General features: G+C 38.7%; 1 protein-coding gene across 1 annotated transcript; it reads left to right on the forward strand.

Moving 5' to 3' along the window:
- The first annotated feature begins 13,500 nt into the window (after positions 1 to 13,500).
- LOC135080265 (uncharacterized) lies at positions 13,501 to 14,490 on the forward strand. The gene has a single exon (XM_063974952.1). The coding sequence runs from the start codon at positions 13,501 to 13,503 to the stop codon at positions 14,488 to 14,490; it is 990 nt and encodes a 329-aa protein (XP_063831022.1).
- The last annotated feature ends 318 nt before the right edge of the window (positions 14,491 to 14,808 follow it).

A 14,808-nucleotide genomic window follows, 5' to 3' on the forward strand; every position in this document is an offset into this window, starting at 1 on the left:
TGTTATGTAACAAAACTTGCTACTGAATAGCTTAAAAGATTTGCTAAACAGACTTTTAATAAATAAAGACAAAAAATAAATAAATAGAAAAAAAAGATTAAGATTAAGTTCAGTAGGTTTTGTACTACAGCAGAAGAACTAACGGCCGGTTGGGAAACAAGGTTCTGGAGTGGAGGCCACATACTGGAAAGCGCAGCGTAGGACGGCCCCATAAGGTGGACCGACGAACTCATAAAGGTAGCAGGAAGGCGTTGAATGCAGGCCGCTACCAAACGAGCGATGTGGAAATCATTGGGGGAGGCCTATGTTCAGCAGTGGACGTCCTGAGGCTCAAGTGATGATGAAGATGATGAGGATATTGACAATAATTACTTTTTTTTATCAACAACGAGGAAGCTCTTGGCCTGTATCTCACCTGATGCTAAGTGATGATCAGACCGAAGGTGGAAGCGAGCTTCACCCGGAATCCTCAACCACGGAGGAACTGGCTATCTTACCTCTAACTGCCAGAACACAACAATGCTGTTAAAATTGTTGTTATGGCGACAGACTTGGGTAAGATGGTGGTAGCTAGCCAGGCGGACTTAGAACAAGCCCTAAACCAACCAAACCGAACAGAAAAATCTGCCCCCACTGGGAATCGAACCCGGGACCTCTGCGTCTGAAGCAGGTGGTCTTACCACTAGACCACAGAGGCGTCTTATACTTTGGCCAGTCTATCACCTACGTCTGACTTTGAACTGTTTAAGATTTTTCAGACTGGCAAAGTATTTAACGAATGCCTATCAAACTGTTTCTTGACACCAAATCGTGACAATTAATTGCTAAGTTTGTGAACAGAACTTTTTAGACGACTTCTGTTGAAAACAAAAGAATATTCGAAATTGTTCTTTATTTAAATTTAAATAATGATAAACGCGGTGACTAGAGCTGCCTAGGGCTTTGAACGGATTTATACCTTATACGGAATAGAATAGAATTCAAACTCGTATGGATTAAACCCCTATTCGATAAACAAGTGCGAATCGTGAATTTAAATTCAAATTCTTCGAAAGTAAATTAAATAAATGAGTGAACTCTTGACATCTACTTTAGACTTTTAACACTACGTTATAAACTAGAGTTATTTAGAGCTACATACATATTTTGTTTTATCACAACAATTAATAACAAAGTTACGTCAAAGTTTAATAAAACCCTAACCTAACGATTACACATGTACAAACGGCACGTCAACGTACACACGCATCTTTATTCTTATGTGTGATTTTGGAATAAAAATGTATATTATAACTAGCTTTCCGCCCGCGGCTTCGCCCGCGTGGAATTTTGTCTGTCACAGAAAAACTTTATCGCGCGCAACCCTGTTTCAAAAACCGGGATCAAAACTATCCTATGTCCTTTCCCGAGACTCAAACTATCTCTATGCCAAATTTCGGGTTTCATCAAAATCGGTGTAAGCGAGACGGACAGACAGACAGACAGACAGACTGACAGACAGACACAGTTACTTTTGCATTTATAATATTAGTATAGAAGTATAGATGCGCTGACTGTACACACAGACGTCTGTCGGCCAATTTACGATTGATTGTTACGATCGATGTACAAACTACATCAAGCTAAACTCTGTCTCTTATGCAGTTAAAATAAGGTCTATTTTGGAATAAAAATGAGTAGTTTGATGTGCAGTAAACTGTATACTAATAGCGTTCAGACAGGCTGTCTTTGTTTCCAATAGCCGGACCGCGAAATTGATCCTTACTATTTCATTACTTGATTGGCGTTTGCCTGATTTGAAGACGGAGGGAGCATTTCAATCGAAAAAATCGAAGAAAATGGTATGAGGATGTGATTTAGTCTCAGATCATAGAAGGGAATAGATGTGAAACGGGGGCGTGGCGCGTGTGTCCGCGATATGCCCAGAAACGAACATCGGCCGCGTAGCTAGGTTAGTCGCGATTCAGTCGTACTAAGGAAATGTTCTCCGATATTTTGGATAATGCGTCGTTACGTGCAATAAAACAAGTGAAACGAAGAACTACAGGAACAATGGAGTCATTTACTACATGTAAGTATTGCAAATCCATTGGTATTTTGCTTATAAATAAAAAAAACTAAACATTTTTACGAACGAATTCAGTGCCGTAACAGTTACTGCGATATCGAAATCAGTGGTGATAAAAATTCTAACACACTTGTACATTGACGATTTAGTAAGCAACCACTTTATGTCATGCTCAACTACTGCGCAATGTATTTAATTTCTTCCGATATCCACTGTCGTGTGAAAATACACAGTACGGCCGCATGTGCCGGTCGTAACATAGTGCCGTGCTCGTGTTCTAATGCGGTTTCCTATTATCGATAAATAGAAGTAAATTATAATTTTCTATTTTGTAATCTATCTACTTATATATAAATAAAAATGAATTGATGTTCGTTAGTCTGATTAAAACTCGAGAACGGCTGGGCCGATTGAGCTGATTTTGGTTTTAAAATGTTTGTCGTAGTCCAGGGTAGGTCTAAACGGTGAGGAAATACGGGCGAGATATTGTTTTTCTGTGACAGACAAAATTCCACGCGGGCGAAGCCGCGGGCGGAAAGCTAGCTTTAAATAAAAAAAATGATGTGTTACTTGTCTATATAAATAAAAATGAATTGATGTTCGTTAGTCTGATTAAAACTCGAGAACGGCTGGGCCGATTGAGCTGATTTTGGTTTTAACCCACTTACTCCTACCAGGTGTTATAACACCGCTAAAAAGTAGTTCGGAATATCCTCAGATAAATTATAAAAATATCGAGAATTTATTTACTGTTCCTTGTATTTTCTCTTCATTACGAATCAAGCTGTAATTGAGTAGGTTCGATATCGCATATTTGCTTTATTTTGTTAGTATTTTACTATTTTGAATTCTGTTATTTAGTTTTGTGCAAAAACGTCATATAAAAGCTAAGATATTTCATAAACTTGCTAGTAATACCTCAGATTATACTAGTTATTATTTTAGGTACTACTGTTAGCTACAAAACTATAAACTTATGTTTTTGAAAAGCTTTACATTTTTGAGACTTTTTATGACAAAATTACAATCGGTGTTTTAACACCTGGTCGCATAATCGACGTCTAACTTGTATATTCATTAAAAGTTTAGGCCACGATATAAAAGACCGCTGAGACTTCACGAAATAGTGGAAATATTAGAAAACATTGACGACAATGATCAGATACCGAATTACATAGCAATTTTACCACCAGAAAATGCTAATGCAGAAGCAACAGATGAAGATTCTGGTGAAGAAGACCACGTTACCTTACAAAATCTTCCAGGTTAGCCTGCTTCCGTTTATCTAACTATAGTTACTTAAAGCGTGTAAGTTTTCTATTGCTATTTTTTGTGAATTACCAGGTTCTCAACTTAGAGCCGAGGCAGAAGTACAGTACGACAAGTCTTCTTCAGACAAAGAGGATAACATCCCGCTTTCTGAATTTTTTAAAGTAAGACGAAATGAATCTAATAATGCCTCCAATGCAGCTAGTTCGTCTGCCATGAAAGTACCTACCGCAATCACAATTATTACAACAATGCAATATAGTGCAAGTACCTTCTGTTAAAGTTTGTGCCAAACAATATTTATGGAGAATTGCGCCACAACCAGGGTCTACGGAGCTTACATCCCTATGTACATACGTAGGGATGTAAGCTCCGTAGACCCGGTAGACCCGTAGACGAGTACATACTCGTACTACTGTACTTACGAGTACTACATGCAACTGACATGTAAAATTTGCAAGAAAAAATCAATTTGGTGTAAAAAATGCGCCACGTACCTACTAAAGTATCCTGGGTTATGAATTATGTCTACACCGTCCTCCTAACTCCTCTGAATAAGATTTTGGTATTTTTTAAATAAATGTGTATAACTTACAACGTTTTTAACTCTTAAACCTAACAAAATCAAAGTATATTTTTTTCACGTAGTAGTAGTCCATTCTCCGACCAGGTGTTAAAACACCACCCATTTTCCGGCTTTTCCAGTTGACCAAGAATTTTTCTAAAATTTTTCTGTGGATACTTGACCTCTATTTAGAAACATACTAAAAATTTATAAAAATTGACAAGGATAAAAAGTTTCAGGAGTATCTGGGTTAAAATGTTTGTCGTAGTCCAGGGTAGGTCTAAACGGTGAGGAAATACGGGCGAGATATTGTTTTTCTGTGACAGACAAAATTCCACGCGGGCGAAGCCGCGGCCGGAAAGCTAGTTTTAAATAAAAAAAATGATGTGTTACTTGCGATTATAAGATTTTACAAAAAAAATAATAACAGTAGAAGTAATTAGTAACTGTCAACTATGTAATTACTATAAGAGCTAGTTGAAAGCCTAATATAGGCATTATTTTTGATAAACATAAATGCGGTACGCAGATCGCCATAATTAAAAAGTAAATGCGTGATAATAGTTAATAATAACGTATAATAATAAAAAGGTTTTCATACCTAAGCATTTTGTGAAATCAGTTTCGAGCCTTGCCCCTAGCGATTTAAAGTATCGATATCTTGTCGACTCCATTTTATCTTTGTTCTCTCACTAGCGTTTTCAAAGTGTGCGTCACGTCACGCGGCCATTGATTGGCCATAAGGCATGCCTTCTGGCCAATCACAGCACTTTTAAGCCGGTTGCACATGTTGTCGTAGACTCTCAGTCGCTTTGTTTTTACACAGTTGAATGTGTGTGTGGGAGCTGTGGTGGGGGAAATGTGGGGACACTGGTTCTCGTTGTAGTTACGCGCGACTTCATATCTATTCTCTTTCTATGATCTGAGGATTTAGTTTACAATTCAATCCAACTAGGTATAATTATAAGTACATGTTATCACACATCGAACTCTGTATTTATTCACTATCATATGCAGCCATAGGCCATCTCATCGAGGTCTTTTGTCCACTTTGTAGGTGGAGGTTTCACGCTGCGCTTGACGGTGCGTGGCCGTCAATCGTTCGTTCGTTCGTTTCAGCCGAAAGACGTCCACTGCTGGACAAAGGCCTTCCCCAGGGATTTCCACGAAGACCGATCCTGCGCCGCTCGCATCCAGGCACCTCCCGCGTCCTTCACCAGATCGTCGGTCCACCTAGTGGGAGGCCTGCCCACGCTACGTCTTCCGGCTCGTGGTCACCACTCAAGAACTTTCCTGCCCCAGCGGCCATCAGCTCTACGAGCTATGTGCCCCGCCCACTGCCACTTGATTTTAGCGATTCTGCGGGCTATGTCAGTCACTCTGGTTCTCCTACGGATCTCCTCATTTCTTATTTGATCACGCAGGGCCGTCAATACTGCACAAAAAATGAATTGGTGTGACCATGTGGAGCAGTCTTTTACAATGTTATTAAACGAACAACCTATTTATTTACCTACACCAAGGTTTCAAATAAAGTATACGTATAGCAACACGAAAAAATAAAGTATACGTAAAAGGCAACAGGGGTGATGAGTCACCCCAGCAGTGTCAAAATATAAAAAACAGGAGCCTAACGCTATATGTTGACGAATGCGACTGATAGCTTTCTCTCCAATTAGAGAATAGACCAAACGACAGAAAGGCACAACATCAGCAACTAAACGTATCAAGACTTTTTTGAACTGGTGGGGTGACCAGTCACCCCCGTTGCCTTCCGAAGGTTAAAGGTTCTATAGCTCTTTAGTAAACAGTTGCCTTTGCAATGGTATGACGGATTTTCTTACCCCTCTTACTGATAAAAAGTTGCACAATTATGTAGGCAGGCCCCCAACTAGGTGGACAGACGATTTGGTGAAATCGCGGAAGGTGCCTGGATGCAGGCGGCGCAGGACCGGTCGTTGTAATCCTTGGGCCTTTGCCTTTGGCTGATACACAATACAATTTATTATTCTGTTTAAATTAAAAAGTTACACAAATACACAAGCGTTGAAAAATTGTTTAAATGACAATTCCAATTTAAACGTAACTTCTTATTCGATCTCCTCATTTCTTATTCGATCACGCAGGGCCGTCAATACTGCACAAAAAATGAATTGGTGTGACCATGTGGAGCAGTCTTTTACAATGTTATTAAACGAACAACCTATTTATTTACCTACACCAAGGTTTCAAATAAAGGTCCCAAAATCGTATTTATATCGTAAACCTATTCAAGAAAGCGCATCATAGCTTTACAAATACGTTATTTTCAATGCACAATATCGGATTATTTTCTATTTATCCTACAGATTGCGTCTCCTTCAACTCTTAACTCAATAAGAAAACATCTAACTTAATTCTCAATACGAGATTTATTTTTATTACAAATAATAACTAATATAATGGAGTGAAATGTAGTTGGATCACTTAGTTCATAATTTTATTAGAAGTACCTACACAAATGCCACATTAGTTTGTTTGCTGTTATAGTTAACATTGAATTTCACATTTTTAATTTTACCAACCACAAGGTGGACAGACGACCTCATAAAGGTAGAAAGAAGGCACTGGATGCAGGCCGTTACCAACTAGGCAATATGGAAATCATTGGGGAAGGCTTACTCGTGTGTTCAGCAGTGGACGTCCTGTGGCTGAAATGATGATGATGATGATGTGTGCTTCAATTTTAGGTGTTATTGGTGTCGAAGTTTTATTTGAATAAATGTCAATTCATTAATCATCATTGGATGTAAAGATCGTTTCATCCACGAAAACGCGCCCCACCATTCTTTCCGCTAATGTTTGAGTGTTAACGGTACACGCTAAATTATCCATGACTGCACACGCACACTACAATAATGACCCTTGGATTGCTCGGATCAAACTCCCCGCACCCCGCGCTTCCCTCGACCAAAAATTGGTGAGGCGCGTCTTCGTGGATGAAACGATGTAAGTATACCATTATGTAGATATCAAGGGACTAAAACTTACTCCCACCCCTTTATCTGTCACTGTTATAAATTCAGTATTTTTAAGACACTTTTGTGTCAATGCTTATTTAATAAGTAAGTGTGCTTCATTTTAGAATACTTCAGCTAAAATGGAGGTCAAGCAATATATTCCAAAATTAAAAAGTACCTAGATGCTGTAAGATTCTACGTGAACCCACTGCACATAACATTATTGTGCCACAGCCAGCCAACAGAATTTGATTTGCTTCGTTTCGACGAAACTGTAATCGCAGTATCTATAACGAGCGCCATTGTGTTTGAAAAAAGAACCCAACTAACTTATTCAATGTTAGGTATTTTCGAACCGAACCGTTGAATGCAGCCTGCCAGCACTGAAAAAGAGCGATGTTGAATAGAACATAGGCAAAGAATAAAAAGCGAAAACTCCTTTCAAATATGGAAAAAAAATGTTGCGCCTTTTTAAAAACAGAATCTGTATTCAGCCAGCGTAGTTACAACTCCACAGATTTTTTTATCTGTTGTGATTGAGTTTTTGTTGGCTAGAGTACTTTAATTAAATTAATTTTAGTTTTTTTGTTATAAGATAATTTAGATTTACAAATCTTTATTATTTTTTAGAAAATATTAGCAATTTACTGAGACTTCACGCTTGCTTCTTCCCCACTCTGAATGTAAATAAAATAAATAGGTATACAGCTATTTTCTTACAAATGGTACCAAATTAATGTAACCTACTTATTTGATAGTGTATACTTATTATCGAAACAAACCTTGAAGTATTATTTAAACTACGTTTAGGGATACAATAACGAGTTTCTCGTAATTTAATTACGTTGGTGCGTGTATACTTACATTAAAATGTGCCAAAGTGGAACGATATGGGAGTTTTACCCTCAGCTTTTTAGGGTTACCTACGTTACAGTAATTAAAAAATCTTTTCAAATTGCTAGAAACTAAATTTATGAACCTCTTTTAAAAAGGCTTATAAAAAAATAAGGCAGTTGCCAACAGCATCTTAAAATAAACAAGATAGGGTAGAGTTAGTTACATTTTAATATTCATCCTAGCCCTTACTGTGAAACGTTCAAGACGAAAATTTGTATTAATTAAAATAAAACTTGATCTCTGTGATGAAGGCTTCGAAACCAACGCAGTGTTGGCACTAATCAATTAATTTTTTAATCAATTAATTAATTTGATTAATTTTAATCATGATTAAATTAATCCTGATTAAAATAATCATGATTAAAAAAGTAATCATAATCATGATTAATTTGTTAATCATTAATCAATAATCATTAATTTGATTAACTTGATTAACTTCTTAAATGTTCTATCGAAAACAATGTTAAAACATTGAATTCTAATATTAGATGTTTGGTTTTAGGCTACAATTCTATGACAGGTCATACCTAGATAAATATAAGGTAACCTAGACTGCCCCCCGCCCCCTTCCCTCGCTGAAACTTCCGGTGCAGTCTTCCGACCTCCCGTAGGAGGATATCAGTCCACTTCCCCTACCGTTCCAGCACTTACTTGCAACCCCACACTCCCACCACCTGCCCCCCACCCCTAGCCTCCCCTGAAACTTCTGGTACGAAGTCTCCTGCACCTCCCCAACACGCAAAACCTCCTAGCTTAGCAACCCCACCCTTCTATTGAATTGCCCACGCGTGGGCCTCCCCCCAAACTTCTGTTACGAACTCTCCTGCACCTCCCCAACACGCAAAACCTCCTAGTTTAGCAACCCCACCCTTCTATTGAATTGCCCACGCGTGGGCTTCTCCCCGAAACTTCTGGTACGAAGTCTCCTGCACCTCCCCAACACGCAAAACTTCCTAGCTTAGCAACCCCACCCTTCTATTGAATTGCCCACGCGTGGCCCTCCCCCCGAAACTTCTGGTACGAACTCTCCTGCACCTCCCCAACACGCAAAACCTCCTAGCTTAGCAACCCCACCTTTCCGTTGAATTGCCCACGCTTGCGCCTACCTTGGGAGGGGGGGGGGGACTTCTCCCCTATCGTCAGCCAGCCCGCTTAACTTCTATCCTGACCCAATTTTGCTGGAGGATACCGGAAGAATAGAAAGAATTGCGAGAAACAAAACTGTAATGAACATTATGAATAAATTTCTTATTCTTATTCTTATTCTTAGTGCGATAAGTGTTTTGAGTAGTGAAAATTGACGCAGTTTTTTGGGAAAATGACAGTACAACTCCAGATCCCCCCTTTGCTACATATTTTATAAGTCGCGGGTACCTTTTCATACACTCCCAACCCTTTTCTTATGAAAATAGTAGATAGTTAATCAAATTAACGATTAATGATGATGATTAATTAATCTTAATCAAAATTTTTGATTAATGATTAATTAATCATAATCAAAAAAAATTGATTATGATTTTAATCATTAATTTTTAATCATTAATCAGATTAACTTTTTGCCAACACTGCCAACGATGTACTTAAGGGCTTTTTTGTAGGATCCTGTTTGGTATACGAGTTTTAATATTAACGTTCACACAACATCCCGTTTGCAGTGTCTCGCAAAAAAGTATCATTTTTGGCGGACGAATTTTTTAAAATTGGATTGCCGTGAGAACGCGCCCTAACTTTGAACATTTAACAAGCATTATGTTCGTTATCATCTATATTTACATGCCAGTTTTATGGCAACTTAAAAAATATACACACTTTAAATGGCACTAGTTTCAACTGTCACAGAGCACTGTAACACGGAACCACACGTCCAACAGCGAAAAGCTCAAAGCTTTTCCTTTTAAAAACTTCTGCCCTCGCCAAACCGTGCAATTCGTTAATTAAATTTTACAACTAAACGTGGTGTGTAAGACGTGTTTACGTAGCCGCGCTCTAGCTGACTAGCCGACCAAAAAACTAATTACAGGCACTAGTTGGCTCGAGCTAGCACAGTTTAGGGTAATTAATTTAATGCTGATGAGTTGATGTTCTTTCCAAAGCAGATTTGAATCGTTTGATTGGAAAAGATAAGAAACTCTCTTAACCTTCTGCAACAGACGGTGGTAGTCTCTCAGACATTGGAAAACAAATTCGATGTTGCCTTTTTGTGATATGGAGTACATTTTGTCCCGCTCAATATAATTAGAGGCTGGTAGATTTTATTGCCATAATTTAAATACAATTCCTGATGGCCTGACAAAATCTCCAACGTCGAGCTATTGGAACGCTGCCACGAAATTCCGATCGACCAGCAGATCAAGCGCCGCAAGTGGAACTGGATTGGCCACACTCTCCGAAGGGATCCCGATCACATCCCCAAGCAGGCTCTGGATTGGAACCCCCAAGGAAAACGCAAACGTGGTCGCCCCAAGCAAACTTGGCGGCGCACTGTGGCAGACGAGGCGAAGAAGATCGGCAAGACTTGGAGCGAGATCAAACACATAGCTCAAGACCGAACGCGATGGAGGACTGTTGTAGACGCCCTCTGCCCCATCTAGGGGACATAAGACCATAAGTCAATTTAAATACAATTCATCACTTAGCACAAAAACGCGCGGAGTCGTCGGACGCGCGTCCCTTTACTCTAACGTTTCTAGTGAGTGTCATTGAATTACGTCAATGTCACTATGACAGCAGCTCATTGGCTATGACGATACCGTTATTTAACGTTTTAGATATTTCACAATTAACAGTACTTTATAGGATGATACAAAGATACCATGGATTATCCTAAATTTTACGGAAATTCTGCAAGCGGTACTTACTCGTACTTCACCAGGTATTTAAAATTCTATCTGCATACAAAGTATCAAAGTATTAACCACGCAAACACACCGAAAGTTTACGATCTCATCCAAGGTAGTCAACACCCTAAGCTTATAAATCTGCGTACGTAAATCTTTAATAAGTATTTCTCGGTATTAATACATCTTGGCTGAAGATTTCTACGTGATCCGTATGAGCTACAAAATTCTGCGAATCCGATTTAGGCTACGTGTTAGAAAACAAATGAAATGGAATTTTTTTAAAAAAAAAACAAGCTTTATTCTTAAATGCAGTTGTACTAAATCGAAAAAAATAATTGTATGCTAGGTTCAGAGAATTCCGAAAGCTTGTATCGCGCATGGAATTTATTCTTCTTTTTTTCTGTTTGCGCTACAAGCTTTCGAAATTCTTTGAACCTAGCATACAATTATTTTTTTCGTTTTAGTACAACTGCATTTAAGGATAAAGCTTGTTTTAAAAAAAAATTGATTATAATTTTATTTTACACTTTTTAGTTGTATCTCAATCTCTGGGCCCTGTCATTATTTAGCACCAAAGTGCTCGGGAAGACAAATCCAACGAACCCAAACTCGATGTGTTTCTGCCGTTTCGTTTAGGAGTTCCTATGGCCACCTTCTGACTCCATCATCAGACCAGCTCAATGGTACCATAACATTGTATTGTCATCGTACTTACATAAGTATACCAAATATCAGCTCAATCGGTTAAGGAGAAGTTGTCTTAACCTTTAACTGGTGACCTGAAGTCAACAGTGCGTATTTGGTGAGGTGACGTTTAAGAGACGTGAAAGAAAAACTAATGTACAAAAAAATTGGCTAACTTAGAATAAGTTTGAGGCCAAGAATTTAGTAACTTATATAGTTGTCCAAATAATATAAAAACATGGTTTAAAAAAACATTAGTTTTTGGTACAAAATCAGTCTTTATTTGAGCAAGGTACTTTTAATTAAAAAAAAAGTTAGACACCTAAAATGGGCATACTAGCCCCCAGAAATACACTTTGGGACCTTCCTAATCATCATTTTTAGATAGTTAAGATACTAATCAACAAAACTCAGCAGGTAAAGCTATCCTAAGATTAGAAATTAAAAAAACTACAATCATCAAACATCACTTAATAGAAACGTTCACGTCTACAGACATCACAATTTTGCTTGCAGCAATTTAGGCACATAGGTTTATCATAATAAGTTCTAGTGAACCTAGTACATTTTATTACATGGCTAAGACAAATGGCACATGCTCTTTTAACCCCAGGATGGTTTTGGAACGAGGCAGAAGTCGGTCTAGGTGGTAATTCATGAACACCAACTGAACGCAGCTCGCGGGGTAGGGTAGTCATTATAAGCCACGAGTTTCAATTGAGGTTTAACTAAAGAGCTATCCAATGATAATAAGAAGCTGCCCCTAGTTACCTTGTTTGTATTGTCGCAATCACTGTTTAAGATGTAAGAATTTATTCCTGAAAAATATCGACTGAGCTAAGCTATAGAATATGATTATACATATGCCAATAAGGATGTTGAATAGTTGAAACACTTTGTTCCATCTCATCCATCAACCCCTCCTATTTCGTCAGGACACTGTTATTCAATGGTGGAGGTGTTGATTTCATCTCCAGATTGCTCAGATTTGGTAACATGCAGACTTTCTACAACGAAGTCAGGATCGCCTATATCGTCGTCAAAACTAGGTACTAAACTCGTCGTCGTTCTCTGTTAGAAGCTCCTGTATTATACCTCGCTGACTAAGAACCCTTCTTCTTTTGGCAGACCTCTTTTGTTTATCGTGAGACATTCTATAAAAGATAATAACCATACATTACCACCGCTGTGACGTCCCTCAAACACTATGAAGTTGTGTAAACTAACTGTGAGGTGACGAACAACAGACACATAGGGAAAATACACATTAGCACTTACCTGACGTCTGTGAGACGGCGAAAGCTCCACACAGGCAACACAGGAGACCCTGAGCTCGTGCGCCTCCTACTGAGCGAAGGTGTATGGCAAACGCGGAAGGTACCAGAACGCACGGGGAGAAGCGACAAAAAGGCGGGGAGATAAATAAAAAAAACGAAACGCGGTGTCTGAGAGACGGGCAGGTCACCAGTTAAAGGTTAAATTCAGTTGCAAGATTTGTCCCACACATACTAACAAGTGAAGTCAATATAAAGCTTGTAATAATAATAAAAAGCTTGTAATAATAATAAGTTAGCTTGTAATAATAATAATAATAAGTTAAGTTCGGTAGGTAAGGACTAAAAAATTAACTTTTTATTTTCGTCAGTGTAAGGGCTTGTCCTCACGGAGACATTCCGTTTTTTACAGGAACTGTTTTTTGCAGGATCCCGTTTAGTAGTATACGTGTTTTAATACCTACCATTCACATGAACATCCCGCAGCAGTATTCCGCAAAAAACGATTCTTCGAATTTGAGATTCTACTTCATTCAAACACACACTGTATTGTATATTCACACGAGAGTCCAGTTTTACGGGATGCTGCATTACAGGATAAAACATACTTATTTATACCTATTTAGTTACAACATGTCTGTAAAATCATTATCTTTTAAACACGAAACCACGTGAGCGTATGCACAACCAAAAACTATAGTTTTTTTCGTCCGTCGTCCGCCGTCAGAGTTGGACGTGTCTCTGCGATCTGTAACCAAGTTACTAAGCGCGCTAATATCACCCGAACGACATAACAAAGTGTACGTGATCCAAACTGGACTTGCCTGCGCGGTAATACGTGAGTAACCCGTACCATACTCATAACTCATCCAGCGACACTATCGCAACAACTTCGCATACAACGATGCTCCGGTCACCTGCAAAGTCAGCATCTACTACAGACCTCCGTTCTCTCTCTCTTGAGAATGAGGTCGATATTGATAATCAATTGCAAAACATCAACACACGAAAGCGGGTGAAACTTGACCAAGATGTCTCGCCAACAAAATTAGAAGACATGATGTTTCGTATGCAAAAATCGTTTGATGAAATCAACAAGAACATCAACGACGTCGTCAAAGTTGAGCTCAGTAATTTAACATCTGTCTCCTCCGAAATTAAGGCGGAATTGAATTCACTACGACGGGAGAATACTGAATTGAAAAGCTCAATAGAAGCAATGTATGCGCAACAACAGGAAACAGTCGCTTTGGTGACTGACTTGCGTGCATCCCTCGACTTCACCTCCAACCGAGTCGACATCTTAAATAAACGGGTAGACAAATGCGAGGAACACTGCAAGCGTGATGATGAACTAGCAAATGAACTAAAAACTACAAAACAGGCGTTAAAAACCATAGAAACCGACTTAAATCGCCAACAACAGCGAGATAGGCTACTAAATCTGGAAATAACAGGAATCCCCGAAGCTAAAACAGAGGAATTACCAATTATTTTTCAACAAATTGCTACGATCTCTGGGGTATCCCTCTCAGCTGATGACTTCGAGCATATCAACCGCGTACAGCCCAAACAACCCGTGAAGGGCCGTCCGCGATCCATTGTTGTCAAACTCAAGAATCGTATACACAAAGACAACATCATTGCTGGGATACGTAAGCGCCGTGGAATCACCACCAAAGACTTAAACTTGCCTGGAGACTCAAAACCTGTATACGTAAACGAACATCTGACCACCCAAAACAAACTTCTGTACAAAAAATGCAGGGAGGTAGCAGCAAATAAAATGATAAAGTACGTATGGATAAGACACTGCAACATATTTATGCGCAAGGATGATACATCACCGGCGGTACTAATCAACGCTGAAGACGATTTGAAGAAGTTTCGTTAAAATGCATGCCCTTTGTTTAGGTAGATTGTGGTATTTGCAATTATTGTTATTCATAGTCATCTCAGGAATCTTTATGTTTGTCATACTTTCACCTACACTCATTCAAAACCACTTTACACCTCCTCATTTTATGAAATATATTAATGTTGAATACACCTTTTTAACACTTCACCCTACGCCTACAAACACACATAATCACTGTACATCACATTTTATTAAGAAGCTCCTACCCGCTGACTCACCCAATCAATTACACTACGAGTATTTTACATTTCACTTAACTAAACCACAAAATATAACTAAACACATAATATCTCC

This window comes from Ostrinia nubilalis, chromosome 17, assembly GCF_963855985.1.
Source record: "Ostrinia nubilalis chromosome 17, ilOstNubi1.1, whole genome shotgun sequence".
NCBI lineage: Eukaryota > Metazoa > Arthropoda > Insecta > Lepidoptera > Crambidae > Ostrinia > Ostrinia nubilalis.